This window comes from Pelophylax lessonae (assembly GCF_965119305.1).
Source record: "Pelophylax lessonae genome assembly, chromosome: 1".
NCBI classification, from domain to species: domain Eukaryota; kingdom Metazoa; phylum Chordata; class Amphibia; order Anura; family Ranidae; genus Pelophylax; species Pelophylax lessonae.
In genome coordinates, this window is record NC_138768.1 from 265814272 (window position 1) to 265842251 (window position 27980).

Here is a 27980-nt window from a genome sequence, read left to right on the forward strand (position 1 = left end):
CAGAGTCACAACAGGGCAGCAGCTTGGTTTACCCCTTTAATAAACATTATTTTAACATCCGGCAGAATTACAGAAGAACGGGCTCATTTCCAACAGTTTAAGTTTTTTTTTTGTTTTTTTTTTTGATAGTAACTTTATTCTCTTTGTTACAAACTGAAGGAGAACTTACCAAGTCCCACAAAGCACAGTGCAACATTGAAAGGAAAACTAAGAGCCGAACGTTCAATGATCCCCTCCCTTGCGGTGGCTCAAGATGGACCAAGATTATGTATCCCTTTAAATGTCAGAAAATAGCTGTCATTGAAAAGGCTACAAATGGGAGGGGGAGTGTTAGACTAAAACCTAACAGATACAGGGCTTTTATCAAGATGTGTCCAAAATGAACTGGTGATTAAAAAAAAATTGTATGCAATGCTACAATTAAACCCTAAAGGAGAAAGAAAAAAAAAATTCAAAAAATTATTTTGCGTGTCATTTTTTCTTTTTGACCAAAGTGAACAACAAGGATGAAATATTTTCAGCAGTAAGAATGGCAAGAAGTGATATATATATATATATTTTTTTTTTTTTTACACAGAGAGCAGAACTGCACTCCAATTTCACACTGTTTTTTTTTTTAATCCTCCTCTAACAGTTTGCAGTAGAGTTTAGCGTAAATCGCGGGTTGATGCTGCGCCTCTGTTCCATGTTCCCGCGGAGTCCTGCCTCATGTGTATTTTCAGGGGAGGGTGAAGGAGGGGATTCTGAACTCACTGACTCCAAATCTTCAGTTGCGCTTTTTGAATTTGTGTTAACTCTTGTGTGTGTGTGTGAGAGATCTTGTGTGTGTGTGTCTAGTCCACAGGTCGCTTCTCTCCGTATTTCTTTGTAAACTCTTCGGCATTCTTACAGAATTTTTTACGGTCCTTTGAATATTCTTCAGCTAGGTCTGCACGCAGGGGATGCTCTGGTTGGGGATCGTTGACCAGGGCAATAAGAGACTGAATGACTAGGTGAAAGAGAAACATAGTTCAGAAAGGTGGGATAGCTCACAGTAGATAAACAATTACAATAACTTCAGAAAACAGTAATTCATTCACATCAAACATGTCAAACTGGTGTTTTTAAGCCATGTGTCCCTCTCACTTCTTTATAGCCCTCAGTGGCTTAAAGCAGAACTAAACCCATCAATTTAACAGTTTCAAAAAACATTTACATTTCCGGCACATGTCGGGAATGTAGTTGTCACATTAGTTGTGCTCTCAACTAAGCTTTCAAATCATCAAATGGCTTTGTGTCATAACCGATCACATGTGCAGCATCATGGCAGCTGAAGATCAAACAGACATCAAGATGACAGCTTCCTTGGCTGAAAACAAGAGGGTTTAGTTCGGCTTTAAGTTTAAAAGTCATTGAGGCCCCAGCTGTTATTCAGTTTATAGTTTATTTTACAATTTTGTAACTAGATATTTTAAAACTCATCTCTGGTTAAAATATACATTCAGTAGTCTTTTGGTCAAATGGATACCTTTATCATCTAATTTTTCTTTTCACAGCAGCATTCTTATCGGATTGTGCATAAGTTATCTTTCAGAGGCTCTCTTTACTATTTCATGTGCAGGGGACCAGAAACATGTGGCTACTCCACATGCAGTAAAGTGACAAACTCTCAACGCCCCTGAAATTGTATTGACAACAAGTCATCATGAAATTAACTTATAATTGAGCATGAACTTCCTTCCGGGCTGTGCTCTGCTTTGCCCACTCTTGATTAGTTCTGCTCACCCCATGCCACATATAATCCTCTCTGTACCTTTGCCACTGATGACATCCTAAAGCTTGATGGAATATGTGTCATGAAGAAAGGTGTGGGAAATAATATGCTGCACCACATAGTGCCCTCCCACTTTGCCTGGGCAGATCAGGAAATAAAAGTACGACTGAAGACATCATAGGTCCTTTTACAGCTGTGAGGTTTTTTTTTTCTTTTTGGTGGAATGACACATTTTGTGATCGAAAAAAAAAAAAAAGATCATGGGTGAAAAGAAGATAAGTATCTCCTAAACACAGTCAATGCCTGTATTCCCCCAATGGTTGGCCAGGATCAAGAAGATCCAACCTTACTATGGCCACGAAAGACCAAGACAAATAATAGCAAATCCAGACTCCATGGTTTTTCTAAAAATATCAAATCCCTGTAGCTTCCTAGCAGAAGAGATTGTGACAGATATTCAGTTTTCTGCTATAAGTGAAAGGTGTAACTAACGAGAGATGGGAAAGGGGTACCTGCACCCATCTTTTCTCTTCACCCCATTTCAATTCTTTTAACCCCCACCTTTACTCTCCCTCAACTTAGCTTCTTTATTTCCATTGTATTGTGCTTCCATTCTTCTTTTTCCTAATTCTAAATGTTAAAAAAAAAAAGTTCAAGGGAAACAGTAGTTGCAGACTATTTCCAACATAAACTTTGTAAAAATGTTTAGAGGTATAAAATGTTACAGTAAAAAAGAATCACATTTTGAGAGAGATGAAGAATAGAGGACAAGAACCCATGAAAAATTCTATGTGTATTTTTCCAAAATCTGAGGATTCATCCCTATATGACAGAAATTTCTCAGAATATGAAGGATATAGCCATATTTCAGGTGTTATAGGAGCAAAATGCTTGTCTACACTTTGAGACTACTATGTGATACTATGCTGTGCCAAAAATGTTGTACTGTCATTTCTTCTAAAGAATTTATATAAAGAAAAAAAAAGGGGGGGGGGATAAAGTAGACAATTTGTTGGAAGGCTTATTAGGAGCATCCCTGGGATCAGCTTTAAATTATTTAAGGCCCCTTTCTCCAAGCTACAAAAAAATTGGATTTTTGACTTACTGTAAAATCTATTTCTATGATGTTCATTGACGGACAAAGCTCCTGAGATTAGTAGTAGGGCAGAAAAAAAAAAAAGGGATTCGACTACGCCTATGAGCAGTCCCAAAAGGTATACTCCTCTTCTCTGCTATAGGTACTCAGTTTCGTCACAAGCAGTGTCAGAAGTATTACAACTTCATAGAGGGGCGGGTGCTGTGCCTGTCAATGAACATCAGAGAAATGGATTTTATGGCAAGTCAAAAATCCCATTTTCTCTTTCGTTCATTGATGGACACAGCTCCTGAGAATTTTGACCAGTGGGATGTCCCAAAGCAGTGTCAAAACAAAGGGTGGGAACAGCAAAAAAAATCCCAAGGCTAAACCGTAGCCACCCAGGTAACAGGAGCTCACCTAAACCATAACTCCCCCAAAGAGGGAACAGACCCTCTAAACAGCAGCCTACAAAACCCTGTGGCCAAAAGAAGCATCCGCAGATGCCAACACATCCACTTAATAGAATTTTGTGAAAATGTGCACCGACGACCAGGTGGCCGCCTTGCACACCTGCGTCACTGACGCCTGATGATTGAAAGCCCAAGAAGCACGGAGCGCAGAGTGCGCCTTCACAGCAAAAGGAGGAACCTAACCCTTGATCGAATAGGCCTGAGTCACTGTCTGTCTGATCCATCTGGAAATGGTCACAGAAGAAGCGGACAGCCCTTTTCGAGGCCCATCTGTAAACACAAATAGTGAGTCTGACATCCTAAAAGACGCCGTACCTGCCAGGTACATCCGAATCGCCCGAACCATATCCAGGGCATGCAACACAATTTCCTTAGGATGTTTTGGCCTGGGACACAGGGAAAGCAACACAATGTCCTCATTCGAATGGAAATCAGAGACAACTTTTGGAAGGAACGACGGACAGTGGCATAGAACCACCTTATCTTTGTGGATCACCAAGTAAGGGGTGCGACAAGATAACGCCGCCAATTTCAACACCCTGCACACAGAGGTGATTGCCACCAAAAAGGCCACCTTCTGGGAAAGCATAATTAGGGGAATCTCCCAAATATTTTCAAAGGGAGGCTTCTGGAGGACTGAAAGCACCAAGTTAACATCCCAAGGTGGTAGAGGAGACTGCACTGGTGGAGTCAAATGTCAACCCCCCTAAATAAAAGGAAAGCAGCAGTGAGTGTGTAGCCAAGGGTCGTTGAGGAAGACCGCCAAGGCTGACACCTGGCCCTTGATGGTACTCAAAGCTAAATTTCTGCTCAAACCATCATTGAAGGAAGGTTAATACCCGAGCCACCGAGAAACAGCGAGGGTGAACACCAAGTGACTCACACCAAAAAATGTACACATTCCAGGTACGATGGTAGGACTTCCTAGCTTTCAGCAGTGTCGGAATCACTGACCCAGGCAAACCTCTATCCTCCAGCCCCTTGGCTTTCAACAGGCAAGCCGTCAAAGCCAGAGACTGTAAAGCAGGATGAGAGATCAGCCCTTGGGACAACAGATCCTCCTTAAGGGGCAGTCTCCAAGGGACGTCGGCGACTAGCTGCACCAGGTTGGCATACTAAGGCCGGTAAGGCCAGCCCGGAGCCAGGAGAATGACCAGAATCCCTTCTGCCTTGACCCTGCTCAAGAGTATTGGCAGAAGCTTGAGAGGAGGGAAGGCGTAAATCAGACGATACTGGCCCCATGGGGACACCAGCAAGTCTATGCAGTCGGCCAGGGGACAAAAAATGGCCGTCGGACTACACAAACATGACCGCTGGCCTATACACAATATAGGCCAAGACAAAATGGTGGCCCTGCGCGGCTTCACTAGGCTCCCAGGGACCCAGGTGGGATCCCTGGGGCCAAGGCAAGGCACAGAAAGGAAGGGGGGATCCGGGTAGGAGCCCCCACCAGGTACAGTCTCCTCCCCCCAGCTGATAGCCCAGTCACCGGCGGCGCAACCCCCCCCCCCACACGCCCCCACCACCAGTACAGCACCATGACCCAGAAAGCAGCCCAGTCTGCCACTACCCCAGATAGGAGATCTAATAATCTAGATTATCCAGCCCGCAGCCCAGTCCGGGAGTTGGTTTTAGCTCTCACAGGAATGAAAAGGGAGAAAAAAAGCTATCTAAAAAGAAAAAATTGCTAGGACCAGAGATCCCAGTAAGAAACTAGGTCCTTCCTCCTGACTGAGCAAAATAAAAACTGAGTACCTATAGCAGAGAGGGGGTGTATACCTCCTGGGACTGCCTTTGGCTTAATCAAGTCTTTTTCTGCCTAGTGTCCTACTTCTGTAGGGGGCAGTATAACCCACTCAGGAGATGTGTCCATCATTGAATGAAAGAGAAACTGAAGTTTTTATTTTGTTAGGAAGTGGCTCATAGCAGACAAAATATGGTCCCTTAATTTTATTTAATCAATTCAGTCAACAGTTTAAGATTCATGATTCACATATTAAAAAAAAAAAAAAAATAGTGACTTTCATTTTCTAAAACCAGCATTACCTCCAGTGCTGCATTAAAAACGGGTTAAACATTGAATTTGATCTTAACTCTTTTATAAGTAATTTTTAATTTGATTTTAATATTTATGTATACTTTTACTTCTTAGCTCCAATTAATACCCAAGAGATATTTTAAATAACATTTATCATTTTAACAGATCTTTGCTTGATGTCCTCTACAGTTTATAATATCATATAATATAAGGACCAACACCTCTCACTTATTAACAATAATGCTCATTTAACAACAGATATTGTAACATTAATTTTAAAATAATTACTTTTAACATAATCGATTTCTCCAATCTTTATTAATATTTAAATTGAGTCATACATCTCTATATCTCTCAGTTTTATAGTAATACGAATACAAGACTAAATAAACATTTTTTATCACCTTAAAAACATTTTATATCACCCTTATTTTTTTTAAAGTATTATTACCCATAGTACGACTTGTATTTTATTTATTAATACACACCTATAATAGTTTTCTATATCAATAACTTCTGCACAATATAGGTCTATTTTGACCAATTAATTTTATATCACCATATATATAGGGGCACATCGATAGGGTCATATCGATAATTATTGTATATTTTACACTGTTTACATATTGGTACATAATATTAACGATATATTGATATATTATTGTAGATTTATATTAATATTTTATATTGCATAACAATGTATGTATTGTATACCCATAACGACTATTTCAATGATATATAGATATGTTCAGTCTGTGGTACACCTCACTTCCGGTTTTTTAAATAATTAAATAGCATATATTTTAATTATATAATAATTAATATGAATTAGACATCCAATATAGATACACTATTCTACAATATAGAGTATTAGATTTGTTCAAACCTTTTTATTATGAATTTCCCATAATAAGATATTCAAATATGGCTGTCCCGGCATATCCGGTTTTAGACATACGCCCCATATAAGAAATACACAAAGAAAATGGCGACTCATGCACATCCGGCTCTAGGACTATAAATAACGTCACCCCCGTATGCAAATTATTCCCTGAAGAAGTCATGGGAGTGATCGTGATGTAACGCGTAGGGCATAGCGTTACGGGACACGGAAGTCCCGCGGCATAGCGGCTGATAGCGGCAATTTTAAATGTGAGTGGATAGATTTTTTCTAATAAATGTGAATTGAAAAATACTACACTATATTGGCCCCTTATTTTTGAGATCCAAAGTCTGACCAAGTGAACCCCAGCGGGATCCAGATAAGGAGGAGCATACCACTATCCCCTTTACAGAGAAAGAGAGGAGGAGGGACCAGATCCTATACCCCATCCTGTATACCTAGAAAAGGAGAGGAGGAGAGATCAGATCTTTAAAGAGGTTGTAAACTCGGTAAAAAAAATTTTTTTTTTTCTACAACCTGAAAGAGAAATACATAATGAGCTAGTATGCATCGCATACTAGCTCATTATGAAATACTTACCTTAGAACGAGCCCCCGCCGTGCCGTCCGCTCACCTCTATGACGGGCGACATGTCCAGTCGCCCGTCTTCCGGGATCGCGGCATCCGGCCATCTGATTGGCCGGAGCCGCGGTGACGTCACTCCCGCGCACGCGCACGGGAGCCGACAGTCACGGCACGGGGCTCTGAAGGAACGGCACGAGCGGCCGTTCCTTCATAGCGCATGCGCCAGTGACGTCACTGGCTGCATGTAAGGTAAATATCTCCTAAACGGTGCATGTTTAGGAGATATTTACAGTACCTATAGGTAATCCTTATCATAGGCTTACCTATAGCTACAACTTCCCGAGGAGGGTTTACTTCCTCTTTAATAGATCTAAAGGCGCAATACCTTTAGGTACGCATTAAGGTGAGCATATAGCACACCTATAGGTGAGGAGCACCGAAGAGCACGCCTGAATCACACGGTGTATAGGTGGAAGAAAACATTAATGTGACATATAGAAAAGGAAGATCTGCGGTCACTGTTTAAGCAATATTTGGGACACTAAAGCACTTGTTGGATATTTTTTATTTAATTTGTAGCTTGTTTGCACTCTATGCTACTGGCGTATGTATTGATATAACATCTATATTATATACCGATTTACACAGAGCACTTTACTTATATCACCTTGATTTATTGATATTATATTGAGCAAATTTTAATTATATTTATTGTCACAGTCAGAGCACTTTATTGGCACATTCATATTTTTTATTACTTGTATATAGTACCACCATAAGCACCTCCATTATTTTATTCGTTATTTATTATTTGGTATATTGTTTTGTACTGTTTACTTATACTTATATAACTATATATTTAGAAATATTAATCTGTTCATCATCATACTTGTTTTATAATTTGATACAACACATGGAATATCTACACTATTTATGATCTATTGCACAATACACTATTTAATATAATTTTATTATTTTACACTATTTATTACCACTGAGATATATGTACACCTTATAGATATCCCTTGAAGCGCAGTACTTCCACCCCATTTTTTAATACAGAAATGTTGGCTTACTGAAAAGTATGTCCATGTACAGTATAGTATAGTATACACTCAAAACTTCGCGATCACAAATAATCCTGCAGCTCTAGTTTCTATGCATAGCTTCACCATCAGCAGATCGCAGTTGCAGTGCAGGGCTTGTGCAGACTGTCCTATCGAAGCAATCTGGGATTCCACAACACCTCAGCAGTGCCACAAGCTGGTCACCTCCATGCCACACCGCATTGATGCAGTAATTCATGCAAAAGGATCCCCGACCAAGTTTTGAGTGTATACTATACTATACATGGACATACTTTTCAGTAAGCCAACATTTTTTTCATTGTAGCAGGCACTCTTAATAAGAGTCCCTCCTTCCAAGGCAAAAAAAAAATAGCCCTGGTACTTCTGGGTAAAGGGGCATGCAGAACATTCGGGTGGCAGCCCAGGCAGGCCCAGGTCGAATCTTCTGGTCGCCATGGTGACCCCAAGCCTGGGGTTTGTCGAGCCCTGCCCTAGCACATGTAGTACTGTGAAAAACACCCTTGCTGTAAACTACAGGAAAAAAGTATCAAGCAGAATTTCTCTAAAAATCTATAGATGTAAACTCTGACGTTTTGCTTTAGCTAACAGGTACCATTTTTATGCAAATTCAAGAATACTGTATTTTCTTGTGCAAAAAGTTTATTCCATCTTACCTTGGTCAGTTTTGGTTGCGGGTTTCCAGTTTTCAGCGCTAATCACCGGCAGACATACCTGGCCCTTCTCATCAATATTCGGGTGGTAGATTTTGGTTTTAAATGTGATCTTGGGTGGTTTAAAAGGGTACTCTGCTGGGAAATTTATTTCAATCCGAAATGCACCTTTGTCATATGGGGGATTGTCCTGGAACAATGAAGAAGAAAATTTTACTAAAAGAAGACTTTTATTCAAAAATTCCTTTCTAAATGTCACACCTGCTTTTAAATGTGAGTACTAAATTTTTATTCAAATAAAGAAGTGAGTTTATACAGTACTTCACCATATGAGGTGGTTCTTCTTTATATAACCTGGAATTTGCCTATATTACTGATGGATGTGAAACTTATATGAGGCCATATCGCTTATATTGGATTCACTATACTTATGGGAGAGCTGATCCAGGAATAACCACTGAGGAGATTGGCACACAGGATTTACCTGGCTGAGGGAATACCTTATTTTACTTTATGCTGGTTACCCCTGCAGGGGTGCCGAGCTCTGGTGAGTGCGGGGGATACTGAAAGGGGGAGCACCGGTTTCCTCACCCGGCATTTAATACCTGGATCACCTCGGAAATTCACCCATCAAATTTGTCTTGAAGCCTCATCCACTAATTTATCACGTTATGGACTTTTATTGCAATTTTCTATAGAAAAATGTTTATATATTTTTTTTTATTTTTTATAAAATTTATAATCACCATTTTCACTTACCGATTTACATTGGCACATTTGAGAGTTTGCTTTTAGATCACTTTACATTATATTTCAATTAATTTATTATTGCCAATTGGATAATTGGACTCACCCAGCACAGAGTCACTTTGTTTTCTTTCACAATTTTATCCCATCTTATTTCCGATACTACTGTATTTTTAATTGGTCACATTTTGCTCACTTAGCACTTTATTTTTATTATAATAATTTTTATATATTTATCATAATATTACGATCACTATCACCTTACTGCACTTATTATTGATTGCTATTATTGTATTATCATCATTATTTAATGCCAACTGTGTGCCATACTGGCAGCACGCATACGTCTGATTCCCAAAGACAACCTCTGGTTATGATGTTGAGCACATGCACTCAACTTCTTTGGTCGACCATGGCAAGCCCTGTTCTGAGTGTAACCTGTCCTGTTAAACCGCTGAATAGTCTTGGCCATCATGCTGCAGCTCAGTTTCTGGGTCTTGGCAATCTTCTTATAGCCTAGGCCATCTTTATGTAGAGCAACAATTCTTTTTTTCAGATCCTCAGAGAGTACTTAGCCATGAGGTGCCATGTTGAACTTCCAGTGACCAGTATGAGAGAGTGAGAGCGATGACACCAAATTTAACACACCTGCGACCTTGTAACACTAACGAGTCACATGACACGGGGGGGGGGGGGTGTTTGGTAAAATAGCTAATTGGGCCCAATTTGGACATTTTCACTTAGGGGTGTACTCACTTTTGTTGCCAGCGGTTTAGACATTAATGGCTGTGTTGAGTTATTTTGAGAGGACAGCAAATTTACACTGTTCTACAAGCTTTACACTCACTACTTTACATTGTAGCAAAGTGTCTTCTGTATTGTCACATGAAAAGATATAATAAAATATTTACCAAAATGTGAGGGGTGTACTCGTTTTTGTGAGACACTATGCATGCATGCATATACACTCACACACACACACACATATTATATATATATATATTTGCCCTGACACACCTAACGCAGCATTTTCTGAAACAATGTATTTGTGCTGTGTAACTAAATTGAGACCTGTTGGTAAATTTCAATATCTAAAGGGGACTCAGAAATTAAAAGCAGATACCCTCTGTTGCCTTCTTGTACCTCAGGCTGTGCTGTCTGAATGCCCAATGACCACGATGGTCAGAACAGACTATTTTGAATGCAGTTCTATTTTACCCGGGCTGGCTCTTACTTGGGGAGTGGTGGTTCCCCAGTATGCTCAAGTGCTCTGATGCTTGGGAGGAGGTGTTTCTGTCCGGGTGTACTTGGTGTGATTACATGGAGGTGTAATGCAGCATCAGGTGTTTTTATAACGTACTGAGAACTTTGAAAATTTGACACTGTATATATGCCTAGTGCTCTACAAATAAATGTTCTTCATACTTTTCATGGCTTAGAAGTACAGAAGCACAATACAAACTAATAGACCAACATGTTGGGTTTATAGGTTTTAATGTGAAAGAACAATATACTTTGTCTTAAATGTTAGTTTCACATTTGGTGCTTCAAAAGCCATATCTATATCTATCTATCTATACACACACACAGTGCATCTGGAAAGTATTCCACTTTTTGTTATGTTACAGCCTTATTCCAAAATGGATTAAATTTATTATTTTCCTAAAAATTCTACAAAAAATACCCCATAATGACAATGTGAAAGAAGTTTGCTTAAAATATTTGCAAATTTATAAAAAAAAAAAAAAAAAAAAAATCACATGTACATAAGTATTCACAGCCTTTGCTCAATACTTTGTTGAAGCACCTTTGGCACTAATTACAGCATCAAGTCTTTTTGAGTATGGTGCTACAAGCTTGGTACACCTATATTTGGACAGTTTCTCCCATTCTTTTTTGCAGGACCTCTCAAGCTCCATCAGGTTGGATGGGGAGCACCAGTGCACAGCCATTTTCAGATCTCTCCAGAGATGTTCAATCAGGTTCAAGTCTGGGCTCTGGCTGGGTCACTCAAGGACATTCACAGAGTTGTCCCGTAGCCACTCTTTTGTTATCTTGGTTGTGTGCTTAGGGTCGTTGTCCTGTTGGAAGATGAACCTTCGCCCCAGTCTGAGGTCCAGAGCGCTCTGGAGCTGGTTTTCATCAAGGATGTGTCTGTACATTGCTGCATTCATCTTTCCCTCAATCCCGACTAGTCTCCCAGTTCCTGCTGCCACCACCATGCTCCTCTGTAGGGATGGTATTGGCTAGGTGATGAGTGGTGCCTGGTTTCCTCCAGACATGACGCTTGTCATTCAGGCCAAAGAGTTAAATCTTTCTTTCATCAGACCAGAGAATTTTGTTTCTCATGGTCTGAGAGTCCTTCAGATGCCTTTTGGCAAACTCCAGACGGGTTGTCATGTACCTTTTACTGAGGAGTGGCTTTTTTCTGGCCACTCTACCATACAGGCCTGATTGGTGGAGTGCTGCAGAGATGGTTGTTCTTCTGGAAGGTTCTACTTTCTCCACAGAGAAATACTGGAGATCTGTCAAAGTGACCATCGCGTTTTGGTCACCTCCCTGACTAAGTCCCTTCTCCCCCTTTGACTCAGTTTGGCCAGGGAGTACTGGTGGTTTCAAACTTCTTCCACTTACGGATGATGGAGGCCACTGTGCTAATTGGGACCTTCAATGCTGCAGAAATGTTTCCGTACCCTTCCCCAGATCTGTGCCTCGATACAATCCTGTCTCAGAGGTCTACAGACAATTCCTTGGACTTCATGGCTTGGTTTGTGCTCTGACATGCACTGGTAACTGTGGGACCTTATATAGACAGGTGTGTGCCTTTCCAAATAATGTCCAATTAACTAAATTTACCACAGGTGGACTCTAATCAAGTTGTAGAAACATCTCAAGAATGAGAAACAAGATGCACCTGAGATCAATTTTGAGTGTCATAAGTGCTGTGAATACTTATGTACATGTGATTTTTTTTACTTTTCTATTTTTAATAAATTTGCAAAGATTTCAAACAAACATCTTTCATGTTGTCATTATGGGGTATTGTTTGTAGAACTTTGAGGAACATAATTAATTAATTTCATTTTGGAACAAGGCTGTAACATAACAAAATGTGGAAAAAGTGAAGCGCTGTGTGAATACCTCCCGGATACATACACATACACACACACACACACACACACACACACACACACACACACGTGTATGACTTCAACTCACTGGAACGATGAGACCCTGCCAAGTCAGAAGGTTGGCTTCATCAACCTGGATATTACGAAAGTTTTTCATTCCAGATTTGCGGATCTCTTCAAGCTCCTGAGAAAAAGAAGAAGAAATTTTGAGTGCAAATGACACTATTTGACCAACTGAAAAGTTGGTAATGATAGAAATGGGTATTAAAGCAAAAGGCAAATATGGTGAATTCAATTTGTGACAAGAGAAAGACAGTGTTTTTTTTTTTTGTTGTTATGCAGAACTCCAGCCAAACATATGATAAAAATAAAATGCCCATTAATTGCTTGCCACCCAGCCGAAGTTCACTTACACGGGAAGGCAGAATCACATACATGTACATAATCTTTCCTCTTCTAGTTTAGGGGGGCATAGCACAACATTCCCGTGGCTCCCGGTATGGGCGATCATGTGATCGCTATGTAATCACATGATCACAATGGCATCACATGATCACAATGGCAACAAAGCGGTTATGAATGAACTGCATTCGTAACAGGTGTGTTTCCTATAGTGATGCTGTGATTGACCCATGGCTATTACATGGTACATTGTGTAAATGCAAATTGTGACAAAAAAATTACAACTTCAAAAAACTCACCATGCCTCTTTATATATACCCCAGGCTGTCTACTTTCCAAAAAGGGGTCATTCGGGGAATATTTTTACTGTCCTGGCATGTAAGGGCCATCAGTACATTAGGATTGATCAGTTTTCACATGAAGTAGGAATAGAAAAGAATCACCACCCCCCCCCCCCCCTTAAAATAATCACATGTTGTTACTTTGCAGCCTGAAATGAAGACAAACACAGTTTTTGTTTTATCCAGCTGTATTTACTCAGTGCAACTTTTACCATCCAAGTTAAAGATATAACACCAACATGTCATAACATTTTCAAAAACAGAATCACTTAGTTGGAAAATGGATCACCCCTTGAGTCAGTATTTTGTTGAACCACCTTTTGCTTTTACAGCCTTTAGTCTGTTATAGGTGAGATGTCTGTACTAACTTTGCACATCTAGACTTTGCAATAGTTGCCCACTTTTCTTTGCAGAACTGCTCAAGTTTAGTCTTCGGGCTCTTTCACACGGTCCGCCTCCGCAGGCGGATCCGTGTTGCTCAGCGGGGATCGATCCGCGATCCCTGCTGAGCCGGGCGGATGACATCTCCGTCTCCGCTTGCAGAGCGGAGAGGGAGGTGTCTCAGCACCCGCTGCCCTCTATGGGGGATCGGAGGAGAGCGGACCGCTTGTCCGCTCTCATCAGATCCGCTCCGCTCCGATTACTGAACGGATGGAAAAATAGGGTTTCCATCCGTCCAGATTTCAGCACAGGATCGGATGCGGATGGCAGCGGGTGTCAGCGGAGGTGACCTCCGCTGACACCCGCTGCCCCATAGAGCTACATGGAGGATCCGATCAGATCCGCCTAAATAACTGACAGGCGGATCTGATCGGACCGCCCGTGTGAAAGAGCCCTTAAAGTCATTCCACAGATTTCCATTGGGATTTAAGTCTGGGCTCTGATTGGGCCATGCAAGGACGTTCAGTGCTTTGGGTCCTTGTCATGTTGGAAGGTAATTCTTCTTCACATTAAAATACTTTCTGGCAGAGGGCAGCAGATTTTTCTCAAGAATTTGATAGTATTTTGCCGTATCCCACGTTTCCTTCTATGCTGACAAGTGCTCCAGTCCCTGCTGCAGAGAAACACCCCCATAACAGTATATTACCACCTGCATGCTGTAGGAATGGTGTTATTTGGATGGTGAGCTGTATTGAATTTCTGCCAGACATATCGTTTAGTATTGAGGCCAAATAATTCAATGTTAGTCTCATCTGACCATAACACGTTTTCCCATGTGGCCTCACAATCTTCAAGGTGCATTTTGGAAAAGCTCAGTCATGCCTGCATGTGGCCTTTCTTGAGGAGTGGTTTTTTTCTTGCAACCCTCCCATAGAAGCCATATTTGTGGAGAATTTTTGATATTGTTGTCACATGCACACAATGACCAGTCTTTGTCATCAATCCCTGCAACTGCTTCAGAGTTGCTGTAGGCCTCTTGGTAGTTTCTCTGACCAGTTTCCTCCTGGCTCTTTCATCCAGTTTGGAGCAACGTCCTTGATCCAGGGAGGGTCTGTGTTGTACCAAATACCTTCTACTTCCTAATAGAAGAGTTCACTGTGCTTCTAAGCTTTGATAAAGCCTTTGACTTGTTTGTATCCATCTCCTGATTTGTGCTTGTCCACAACTTTTTCCCCAGAGATCTTTTTTACAGGGCCTTGCCACCCATAGTTGATTGTTTGCTTCAGTTGCACTACCAGGGACTGAAATGCTCCAGGAAAGATGATGAACTAATGAAAATGACCACAGCTGATCCCAGTTCAAAGTGAAATGTCTTTGTGTGCCATCAAGAAGGTGATTAGTTACACCTGATCGTGTTTACAAGTCATTTTAGGAGGGGGGTAATCTTTTTTACAACTCAGTGATTGTGTTTTTGATTTATAGGTCTTCAATTTTGTAACAAGCAGTGTCAGAAGAACATATAACCCAACTCAATAGAGGGACGGGTGCTGTGTTCCTCAATGAACATCAGAGAAAAGGTTTTTTACGGTAAGACAAAAATCCAGTCCTCTTTCATTCATTGACGAACACAGCTCTATATCTTCTTAACCCTTGAGACGTCCCAAAGCAATGTCAACATGAGGGGTGGAAAGAACACAGCAATAAACATACTTCCTAAAGGCTAAACGTAGCCAACCAGGTAAAACAGGAGCTCAACCAGGAACTGGAGCTCACCTGACAAAAAAGTACACCCTCAAAGAGGAATAGACTTCTCCAGCAGTGGCCTGAAAACCCTTGCGACCAAAGGAAGCATCCGCAGATGCCAACACGTCCACCTTATAAAATTTTGTGAAAGTGTGCACCGATGACCAGGTGGCTGCCCTGCAAACCTGCAACACTGACATAAGACCCAAGAGGCAACAAGCGCCCTTGTAGAATGCGCCTTAAAAAGGGAAAGGAGGATCCTGACCCTTAATGGAATAGGCCTGCACCACCGTCTGCCTATTCCATCTGGAAATGGTCGCAGCAGATGCAGCCAGCCCCTTGCAGGGTCCATCCGTAAATAGGGAATCCGATTTTCGGAACGACTCAGTCACCGCCAGGTACATCCTGATTGCCCGAACCACATCCAAAAATGTAAGGCAATCTCTTTAGGGTGCTTAGGCCACAAGGAAGGTAACACATTGCCTTTATTTAAATGGAAACCAGAAACGACCTTAGGAAGGAACGACTGGCAGGGACGAAGCACCACTTTATCTCTTTGAACCACTGAGTAAGGTGAACAACAAGACAAGCTACCAGCTCCGACACCCTATGTGCAGAAGAAAAGCTACCAAGAAGGCTACCTTCTGGGACAATGTAAGCAGAGGAAACTCGCAAATATTTTCCAACGGCAGTTACTAAAGAAACGACAGCATCAAGTTTGAGATCCCACGAGAGCAATGGAGACCGCACTGTGGAAGCCAAGTGGCGAACCCCCTGAACAAAGGTAAGAACCACAGAACGCGTAGCCAAAGGACGATGAAAGAAAACCTCCAAGGCCGAACCTGGCCCTTGATGGTACCCTAGGCCAGACGCTGCTCCACACCTCACTGGAGGAAAGCCACACTCTGAGTCACCAAAAAGGAGCAGGGGTGAACCCCAAGAGATTCACATCTGCAAACTACGCTCTTCAAACGCGATGGTAAATCTACCTAGAAGTCTATTTACTAACTTGCAGCAGCGTGGGAATCACCGGAGCAGACAACCCTCTAGTCTTCAGTCTGGAGCCACTAGGATGGCTATAATCCCTTCTGCCTCGAGCCTACAAAGGAGTCTCGGCAGAAGTTCTAGAAGAGGAAAGACGTTCATCAGACGATACCAGTCCCAAAGGAGCCACCAGTGTGTCTGTGGCATCGGGCAGAGGATCCAGAGACTATGTCACAAACCCAAGCACCTTCCTGTTGAGACGAGAGGCCAACAGGACCACCTCGGGAGTTCCCCAACGGAGACACAACTGATGAAACACTCCAGGGGAAATGTCTAGTATATTGATCGGTAGTCTGGATTCTTCCAGAGTCCAGACCCCCTGAGCACAATCTGTACCAAAAAAAAAGCTACCCCACTCGGACAGGCAGGCATCCATGGTGACCACTGGCCAGTACAGGGAAAGGAAGATTTACTCTGTTGAAGCACCGGAGAGTGAAGCCATTAAATCAGGGACCATCTCGTACCCCTTTTCAACAGGATCAGATTGTCTAGAGACTGTGGATTCTTACCCCAGAAGAACCAGACCCAATACCTTGGAAATTGAATTTCCAACTGAACTCCTGTGGGGTCCACACAGTAATCTCCCGGTTGTCCTTCAGAGCAGTTGGAGACTCTGCTCACAGAAGATGATCATCCAGGTACTCCAGTACCGCAATCCTCCGCTGGTACAACAATGCCAACACTTGCGAAAGTCCGAGGGGCTGAGGTAAGCCTTCTTGATAATGCTCCTCGCCCACGGCAAGCGGAGGAAGCGCGGATGACAGACATATATCGGAATATGAAGGTAAGCCTCCTTAATATCGATAGAGGTTAGAAGATCCCCCTGATGTAGAGATGCCATTACCATACAAATAGACTCCATTCGAAACATCTGTAACCGCACAAAGCGGTTTAGAGCTTGAGGTCCAAGTTTGGACGTACCTCGCTTTCCTTCCGGAGACCTGCAGACATGTTTGAATAAAACCCATGAAACAAACGTTCCGATTCTCGCAGGCAGTCTGGGGATAAACGCAGGTTGGAAGGAAAGAACGTCTCTGGAGGAGAAGACCGAAAACTCGATCTTGTAGACCGATCAGCTCATGGACCCACTTGTCTTGAATCAGGGAGGTCCACGGGTCCGGAAAGAAGCGAAGACGTCCTCCCCCCACCCCAGACACAGGGGAGGGCGCCCCTTCAGACAGAAGAGGCGTTTGTCCGCAGGTCTGGAAGGAACCGCTCTCGGCATACCAGGTCCTCATGGAAACTCTGGAGGAGGTCTTTCCAGGGAGGCTCCGATCATTGCTGTCACGGCCCAGAGACCAGGGGAGCCGCATCCAGAGAGGCATCACAGATGAACTGTAATCCCTTGACCAACTAGTCCGCCAGCTTCGCAAAGGAAGGAGGAAACTGGCGCAAAAGCTTGCCCACTCGGGAAAGTCAGAGACACCAAATGCTATGGTAAACACCGGCCTAAGAAACGAACCAGCCACAGTAAACATGTGGCGGACCAAAGTCTTGACTCTCCTGTCAAAAGGATCTTTTAAAACCAGAGACTCCTCCACCGGAATTAGGGTGGATTTATGCAGCCTGGAGACCTGAGAGTCCACCGCAGGTGGGACTGCCTACGTACTCAACAGAGACTCTTTAAGGGATACCATCTATCGACATGCTTAGGCACCGCCATATTGCGTTTAGAACAACTCCACTGACTCGCGACAATTTTGTCACAGTAGGTGGGGAAAAGGGGAATACCTTTACCGCTTTAGAGATCTACGGGCACCAAAGGGACAGGCACCTCTGACGCAGCAGCAGCTGCATTCCCCATGTTTAAAGTTTCCCGCACCGATACAATCATTGCATCCATCAGCGCCTTTTCATGCGCATATGCAGTAAAAGAGGAATCATCCTCACTGTCAGAGCACTCAAAGTGTGTGGACGCAGACCCAGTAGGGTCGCTATATAGTAAGCTCACTCTGAAAACATAACAAGCAGGGGAGGCCGCCGACCACAGTTCCGCAAGGAGACCCTGGTCAAAAGACCCACCGTGACTGTTTAGAGGGGCTGGGGGGATGGAGGGGAACCGACCATCCCAGGGAGGGGCCCACATCCACACCCCAAAAGACCACCAAGGGAGAGGAGAGACACTACTTACCACACCATGGAATCGGGTGGGCACCACTCCAGGGAGACCACTGCACCATCTTGGAATGGGGGTGCTGCGGGCCAGGGGCACGCTGCGACATAGGTCATGAACAGGGTCGTGACCAGGGCTATGCGTCCTCACGAGGCAATTAACCCGCCAGCCAGCCCCCCTCCAGTGGCTCTATGACGTGGCCAACCTAACGCGGAGCACGCTCGCTGGCTAGACTGGGAAGACCGTAAGGATCTAGGATATCCAGTCCATCCCTCAGTCCGATAGTTGATTGTAGTTCTCATAGGAACAGAAAATAATAAAAGAAAAAATTCAGTTTAAAAAGAAAAAAAATGCTAGGACCAAAAATCCCAGCAATGAAATGGGTCCTTACAGCTGACTATGCAGAAAAAAACTGAAGACCTATAGCAGGAAGTGGGAATATACCCCCTGGGACTGCCCTATAGGCGTAGTCAAACTTTATTCCGCCTAGTGTCCTACTCCCGTAAAGGGCAGCATAAACCCCAAGGTCAAGAAGATATGGAGTTGTGTCCGTCAATGAATGCAAGAGAAAAACACAGTTATTTAACAATCAGAGCCCTGGTAAAAAGCTTCCATGGACAGTTTCTCCCGGCCATCAAGGCCAGAAAAGAATATAATGCAGTGCGATGTGGATTACATTCAGTGGAGCACAGGGGGGACATGCGGGGTCTTTTAAATATAGGGTACTGAAGTTTGTCGCCATTTCACGGGTGCATGCAAATTTAGGGTGCAACCTCGGCTTTTAAATTTTACCCAAAAATTGGGTAATTTATTGCCTGTTTTGTACCCCCTAGAATTAACAATGTGTTTTTTACTGAAATTTTGTGTTTCCTAGACCTTTGCGGTAATATTGTGTGACATAAAATATTGGAACTACCACTATTTTATTCTGCTATCCGAAAATCTATGTTTTGGGGGTTTTATGTAATCTTCAGGCCCCTATTTTTTTAAACGTGTGCAAAAAACGTAAAACCGGCTTTGGCAGCAAAAGGGTTAAAGCAGGGGGTCAGGAACCTTTTTCCATTTAAGGGCCGGATTCAATGTACGTGAATGCATGGAGGGCCGCATTCACCTGCTAATAAATGACAATAACATTACACAGCCCTTGCACCTCTGGCTTCCTTTACAATACACAGCCCCAGCACCTCTAGACTCCTTTACATTACACAGCCTTGCACCTATAGACCCCTTTACATTACACAGCCCTGAAACTCTGGGCCCCATTACACAGCCCTGCACCCCTTTACATTACACAGCCCTGCAACCCTGGACCCCTTTACATTACACAACCCTGGACCTCTTTAAATTACACAGCCCCAGCACTTCTGAACCCCTTTACATAACAAAGCCCCCCCCTTGCATATTACACAGCCCTCACCTACACACACCCCCTGGATATTACACTGCCCCCCACCGCATATTACACAGCCCTCACCTACACACACACCCACTGTATATTACACTGCGCCCCCCGCAGCTACTTAAACCACTTTGTTATGTTTACACAAACGTCCCTGTTTGCTAATGGTAAGTGTCCCGATGCCTGTGCATTATTGATAAAATGCCGCTTTATATCCGATTTCAGAGCCCCGCTCATGTGACCGGCCGGCTCCTCCTCTCCCTGCTGACATCAACGCGGGACTTTCAGCCCCTCTAGCTGCCGGATTGGGAGAGGGGAGAGCCGGCCGGTCACGTAAGCGCTGTTCAGAAATCCGGTATATAGCTGCATTTTATTACTAAAGCACAGGCACTTGGACACGGGCCGGGTGAACGTGAGTTCATCACGTGCACTGATGGGCTGGATGCAGTACGTGGGCCGTAGGGTGTCGACCCCTGGGTTAAAGGATGAGTACACCTTCAGGAACATGATACATGTTTTAACTGTAAGCTTTGTTAGTTAAAAAAACTGGCTCCTAGATTAAAAGCAAATTTGTCAAGCCCTGCACTTGTCCAGCGACGTACGAGTACAGTGCTGATCTTTTGGTGGTTATACCAGGATGATGCCTGCAGCCCTCATCCTGGTACTGTTTTTTAAAGCTGGCGGGGGGGGGGGGGGGGGGGGGCTTGTAACAGGAATCTAAGAGGCTAACCAGACGCTCGATTGCTATTACGAACAGCGGGAGGGGACACCCCCCTCTCCCGTCGCCCTCCACCGCTTGCTTGGGCTCTTCCGTACCACCAGGAAACCCGAGCACCCAGCCGGCCTGTCCAGGATTTGCTTTCATCTATCCGCTATGGTAACCTGGAAGGGATGACCTGACATCACTTCCGGTTTGCCCAAATGACAATGGCGCCATTGTTTGAAAAATCTAAAAAGAATTCAAAAACAACCCCAGATCTCTCCATAAAGAGTACCTGTCACATAGAATGCTTACATTCCTTGTGACAGCAATGAAAAAAAAAAATAAAACAAAAAAAGGAAAGCAACAGTGAAAAAAAAAAAAAAACTAAAGTGCCCCCAACTCTGACATTCTCAGACATGACTAGGCATGATGGGAATTGTAGTTCCTGAACAACTGGAGGGCCATAGTTTGAAGACCCCTGCTTTACAAAATATATAATGTTTGGGGGTTCTAACTAATTTTCTAGCAAAATTTACAGATTTTTACATGTAAACAAAAAAGTGTAAGAAAAAGGCCTGGAGCAGAAGTGGTCTGCACACTTTCATTTTCATTTTTGGCATATGTATAGTGCCACTGCAATCTACAATTGCAGACCTATGTTACACCTTAAAGGAGTATACCAGCCTAAACAAGTTTGTTTACGGAACCTACAAAGACAGAAGTATGGAAGATGATTTTAAAGTGGTTGTAAACCTGAAAAATGAAAAACAACGTGATCAGCAAGTTGAAAAAGATCACCAGTAGAAAGCATTTTTACTTAGTTGCTGCAGTCCCTGACAGTAGTAATACTCTCTGGTTTTCGGAGGACAGTAAAGCCTACACCCAGAAGTATATGGGGACGGTTCATCCCTTCTATTTTGAGTTAACAGGTTGTGCAGAGTGATGTTTATGGACCTTCCAGGAGAGCTATGTGAAAAGGGGATGTGTCCCTGCTGTTCTGTGTGTCTGTGATTGGCTCTGGAGAGAGGGAGGCAGGCCATGCATTACCAGATGGTTGAACGGAAAAAAAAAAAAAGTGCCTATTCCCCCATCCACAGATTCGATGTGGATGGGGGACTCACTCCCACAGCGCTACTATGTTCTGCTGATGAAATTAAATCAAAAATGTTGGCTGCGCCTATGCGTGTGCAATTAAATTATTGTTTTTAATCACTTAATGACCAGGCTATTTTTTGCGATTCGGCACTGCGTTACTTTAATGGACAACTGAGCGGTCGTGTGACACTGTACCTAAATAAAATTGATCCTTCCCCCCACAAACAGAGCTTTCTTTTGGTAGTATTTGATCACCCGTGCAATTTTTATTTTTTGCGCTATAAACAAAAGAAGAGCGACAATTCTGAAAAAATATTTATTTTTCACTTTCTGCTATTGAAGCATTCCTAATAAAAAAAATGTAAAAATCAAATGTTTTCATCATTTTAGGCCAATTTGTATTCTGCTACATATTTTTTGGTAAAAAAAAATCCCAATGAGCATATCTTGATTGTTTTGCACAAAAGTTATCGCGTCTACAAGCTAGGGGAAAGATGTCATTTTTTTTTTTTTTACTAGTAATGGTGGTGATCAGCGATTTTTAGCGGGACTGCGACATTGCGGCGGACAGATCGGACCCCTGCCTGACATTTTTGGGGGGACCAATGACATTACTGCAGTAATCAGTGCTAAAAATATGTTACTGTAATAATGACATTGGTAGGAAAGGGATTAACAACTCAGGGGCGATCAAAGGGTTAAGTGTGAGCCTAGGGGGGTGTTTTCTAACTGTTTTGGGGATGGGCTTGTGGAATCAACAGAGACCTCTGTTTTCTTAAATAGGAGGATCACAGGCGCTCTGTGTTCATTGCAGAAAGAACAACAGTCTGCTGTGTTTACAACTGCAGACCGTCGTTATCTCTCCATGGGGAGAGATTTCAGGTGCCCGGCGGCAATCGCGGCCGCCGGCCCCGTGGATCGGCATCCCCGCTGCCTATTGGGGTACGGCGGTTCGTGCAGCCGAGTCAGCCTGCTGCAGTATATCTGCGGCGGGTGGTCAGCAAGTGGTTAAACCTTACTTTCAAACCACAAAACTGCTATCATTATTCAGTGACAAACTTTCTCGGGTTTAATAAAATAAAAAAATAAAAATCCCAGATGACTAGATTTTAATTAGTGGTGCTTTTCTTCTTTCAAATATTTTTCCTTTTAAATGTGCTTCTCATATTCCGTAGTTTTTCCACCTTCACCCTTGTGGTTTTTAGTTATTATTGTGCGGTGACTCCCACCACCTTTCACCACTGCGCTCACCTCCAGTTTAGACCTGTTTCCAGGTTTAAAATCGCCTTCCCCTGCTGGGGTTAAATCCAGGCTCCTCAGCTGTTGAATCTCTCCCCTCTTCTCACTGAGCTGGCTTTGTCTGGACTTCCTTTTCCTCAACGACCCCCCCAGTATAAAATATTTCACATTTATTGCATAATATCTACACATTAAAACTTGAGACCGTGCGCTTTAAAAAATCAAGTTTTAATGTAAGTGAATATTATGAAATAAAAGTGAACTCTCTACTACACAATGGGAATGTATCTTTTATACTGGGGGGGATCAGTGAGGAGAGAGAGTGGAAAGAGATTCAACAGCTGAGGAGCCTGGAATTAACCCCAGCAGGGGAAGGTGATTTTAGACCTGCAAACAGGTCCAAACTGGAGGTGAACGCCACCGCACAATTCTATCAACTGAAATCCACAAGGGTGAAGGTGGAAAAACTGCGGAATATGAGAAGCACATTTAAAGGGAAAAATATTTGAAAGAAGAAAAGCACTACTGATTGAATTATAGTCATCTGGGACTGTCCCATTTGTTTTATTTATTTCATTTTATTGTACACGTGAAAGTTTGTCTGAATAACAATAGCAGTTGTGGTTTGAAAGTAAGGTTTTGGTTTAAAAACATTAATTGGACTGCACACGGATAGGTGCAGCCAACATTTTTGATGTTATTTTGTTTGCAGTTGTGGGAACAATTATTTGGTTGCAGCCATCAGACACAGGGTAGAAGTGAGGAACACATCAGGTTAGGGAGCACGGGATAACACACCTAATTTATGTTCTGCTAATGGGGAGCCTCCCCTGCTATCAGAATACAATAAATAGTGTTGCTGGCAGCACTGATTGGGCAAAATCCAACCCAACAGGCTGGTTGCACAGAGGATGATAGAGAGATCTACTTCTGTACAACCAGCCTGCCCATGGATGGATCGAGATTTGGCTTGTTCCTGCTGAACCAGCTGAATTTCGATCCATCTATGGCTGGCATGAATGTGCTTCAGCTGAAAGCATGTTTTTTGTTTTCTGATTTGAGTAGTGGACAGTTTGTACAGGTATTATGATTAGGGTAGCTGTTTATAATGGAGATGACAAAGATAGAGAGGAGTATAATGAAGGAGAGAGAGAGAATAATGAGAGGAGAGAGAAAGAATAATGAGACAGAGGAGAAAAACAGCAAGAATAAATGTGAAAGACAAGACACCATGAACAGCTGGGAAGGGGGATAGCGTGATGTCATGTCTCCACCCCCAAGCTTCATTGCTAGGCCATGCCCACAGCATGGGAGATGTACAAGGTCCTACAAACAAATAAAAAAACTAAAAATGGAAAAAAATTATGCTTGATGCAAAAAGTAATCTAATAATAAACCGGGTCAACGGCACTCAAACATCCAAATACTAGACTGAAGTAAACTATATAAATATGGTGTGCGATCCTTTTTAAAAGTGAACTAATCCAAAATAAAAGCGAACATCCACCCAAAAGGGGAAGTTTTGCTGTAAGTACTCCTCCCACTCTCCCCTGCCTCTTTTCACGTCATTTTTTTTTGGGGGGGGTACCTAGTTTTGACAGGTATTCGCTCCCACTTCCGGCAATCCGAGCAGACATTCTCCACTTATACTCCCTCCCTGTAGTCATCTGGAACAGGTCACAGGTCCCAGATGACTGCCAGACCATTCAGGACATGCATGGCAACTCGCGCATGCGACCCTGCTGTGAAGCCACAAGCTATCACTGCAAGGTGCTGTTGGTTAAATGCCAGCACCGAGGAGAGAAGAGATGGCTCAGGTGAGCAGATCACTGGATCGTTAGACAGGTGAGTGTGCGTTTATTAAAAGTCAGCTGCTAAACTTTTTGTAGCTGCTGACTTTTAATAAACATAGAAACGACTGAAGCTCCCCTTTAAGTTCATAAATTCAAAGAGCAAATATACAGGTGAATAAAGTGCAGGATATACAAATGTGAAAATTATACATCAAAATGTGAAATAAACTGCAAACTAAGACCATAAAAGTCTAACATAAGCGTGCTGTATTACGGTGTACTTAAATATCCAACTGCTCTTCTCCACACTACCAGATGAACACTTCTTACTGTAGAAAAAGACCTCTATATCATAGGAGGTCCAAAGAGCTCTTATTATGCAACATCCAGATCATGTGCACAGGAGGATTCAATAACCACTTTATTGGATGTACTCATAAATGACCAAAGCTGTCAGACGTCCTATGATGAAACGCGTTAGTTGTCGAACGGCCCTGCTAGAAAGCCAGCATTTATTCAGCACTTGCATGCAATGGCTGCAGCACTTATATTTATATATATATATTCAGGAGAGAGCCACACATCTACATAGCTTGTATGGATGCAGGGATCTGTGAGGGTTTGTTCAACCAACTCCCCTGTGTATACCCTGCTTTAGAGTGGTGAAGTCTCTTCCACTGTAGGTGGTGTCAGCGGAAAGTGAATACACGTTCAAAAAACTTTTAGGTTTGGTTCACACTGTTGCGATGGCAAAGTAATAAGACTCTGCCATGTGACTTTCTTCTGACTTGGATGCTATTTAGGAGCCTGTGATAAGGAAATCACACCCAAGTTGGACCAAAGTAGTGCAGGAACCTTTTCCAAAGTCGGACTGACTTGTGTAGTATCACTTACAGGGTTCATACACATTTTTACCAATAAAATTCCATGACTTTTCCATGACTTCAAGTAAGTAAGCTGGGAGGCGGTGTCACTTCAGGCGCAAGGGCGAAAAAGCCAGCGATCGGAAGCTGTCGAGCACGCAGCTGCAGACTGGTGCTTTGCACCTTTAGCGTGGCTAGACAGTGCATCTCTATGGGGCATCGGATGTCAGCGGAGACATGTCCGCTGACATCCGATCCGTCAAATCTGGACGGATGGAAACCCTATTTTCTATCCGTCCAGCGGATGGGATCGGATGAGAATGGACAGACGGTCCGTTCCCATCCGATTCCCCCATAGAGAACAGTGGGACCTGACAGCTCTGTCTCCACACACAGCGTGGAGACACAGCTGCCAGCGGGGGATCGGCAGATCGATCCCCCGCTGAGATAAACGGAGTCCGCCTGAAGGACCGGAATGTGTGAAAGGGGCCTAAAGCTGCATTTCCCTGGCATTGCTACACACTAACGTTAGCTAAAACTGCGTTACCCCATAAAGTTAAAATACTGGAGAAAGAAGATTAATGGGCACTCCTGCTTGGGGATAAAGCTTCAGTTCAGGCAGTCATGATGGAGGTGCAGCCGGACTGGTATGGATGGAACAGATGTACAAATGCGGCGCTTACTCTTATATTAGTTTACTGGAGAAAGATGATTAATGGGCGCTTTTTGACACTTTTAGCTACAGGTAAGCCTATAAGGCTCACCAGTAGGTACAATTAATCTCCTAAACCGGCACAGTTTAGGAGATATTTGCAGTGCATGCAGCCGCTCATGTGAGCGGCGCATGCGCTCTGAAGGTCCGGGGGGACCTTCAACTTTCCTTGCCGGAAAATCACTTCCGTGCGCATTCGCTGGAGTGACGTCACCTTGGCTCCGGCCAATCACAGCGCCGGAGCCGCAAGAGACGCCGAGGGATCATGGCAGCGCCAGCAGCGGTGTCCAGGGGTCCGTGTCGGGGCTTCGTTCTAAGGTAAGTAATACATAATGAGCTAGTATGCGATGCATACTAGCTCATTATGCCTTTGTCTTGCAGGTTTTTTTTTTTTTCGGGTTTACAACCGCTTTAAGGTAAATGTAAAGGAAAATTGTACAAGATAATTGAACATACATTCCCACACAACGGAGGTCTGAAGGGAGGCTTGGGCAGCTGGCACTCATTGGTGTCTAGGCACAGTCTCGGTTTCAGTCCCCGATGCGAGTGCTCCAGGCTGGCCAGGTTTCTGGGTAGTCACAGGAGGCCAATCATAGCAGGCCATGTGTGCTCTGCCCAGGACTTACCTCATAGTGGACACAGAGCCCACCTTGTCATGACTTCAGTGTCACTGGATCGAACATGAGAAGGTCCCCCCTGGCAGAGAAGATAAACAAGACTTTGTTGTGGCCAAGCAGTGACTTAACATTTCCCCTTTGTCTGGAATTCCTCCTAGAATATTGAGCACTTCCTGGTTATGTGAGGAGGGTGCCTAGGCACTCCTGTACAGTCTGGTAGTGGTGTACCTGCAGTGTCAGATCCAAGGCTGTGATGAGCTCAGACACAAGTTTCACCTGAGCTATCCCGCCAAGAAGCTGCCAGCCGATAACAGCTACAGGTATACATGAGGGCAGTGTGGTGAGGAATACCAATTCTGCTCATGATTGGCTGCCAGCTTTCACAGCTTCTTGGTGGGATAGCTCAGGTGGGACTCATGTCTGAACATGCCTGAGCTCATCACAGCCTTAAATCTAACACTGCACATATATGGCCACTAGACTGTACAGAGTGCCTAGGCACCATCCTCGCATACCAGGAAGTGCTCATTATTCTAGGAGGAATTCCAGACAAAGGGAACTGTGTCAGGTCACAATAAAGATCGTCTATCTTCTCTATAACACGGAGAACCTTCCCTTCTTAGGTCTGGGACACTGTAAAGTCATTACAAAGGAAGGCTCTGTTACCGCCATGAGGTAAATCCCGGGCAGAGCACACATGGCCTGACACGACTCAGGAACCCGGATCACTCACACACCGGGGACTGAAGCCGGCCACACACCAATGTGTACCGCCTAGCCGGAAACTAAAGCCGCCCGGCCCTCCCCGCCTCCCTCCGGACCTCCGCCGTGCGGGAATGTGAGGCCGCTTCCCCTCCACACCGTACGGAACAGGGAGTGCCGGGCTCGGCGGGCGGCGCGGGGTGAGGCCGGGGACTCGAGGCCTCCCAGGGGAGCCCTCCATACAGCCCTCACCGTCCCTAGAGGGGCCCACACGGCCCCAGGGAACACACACGCCGCATGAAAAGCCTTCTTCTGAATGAAAGAGCCGCCCTTTCCCCCATTACCTTCATCAGCCTCCTGCTGGCCGCCATCTTGGATCTGAGGGGACTTCCCACAATGCATCGCGGCTA

At 43.7% G+C, this 27980-nt stretch overlaps 1 protein-coding gene across 1 annotated transcript; it reads right to left on the reverse strand.

Annotated features, from left to right (window-relative positions):
- Nucleotides 1-23: 23 nt before the first annotated feature.
- Nucleotides 24-27970, reverse strand: UBE2L3 (ubiquitin conjugating enzyme E2 L3). The gene is made up of 4 exons (XM_082243758.1): nt 27915-27970; nt 12512-12607; nt 8549-8735; nt 24-988 (listed from the first exon to the last, which is right to left on the reverse strand). The coding sequence occupies exons 1-4, from the start codon at nt 27939-27941 to the stop codon at nt 834-836; spliced, it is 465 nt and encodes a 154-aa protein (XP_082099884.1). The 5' UTR covers nt 27942-27970; the 3' UTR covers nt 24-833.
- Nucleotides 27971-27980: the final 10 nt, after the last annotated feature.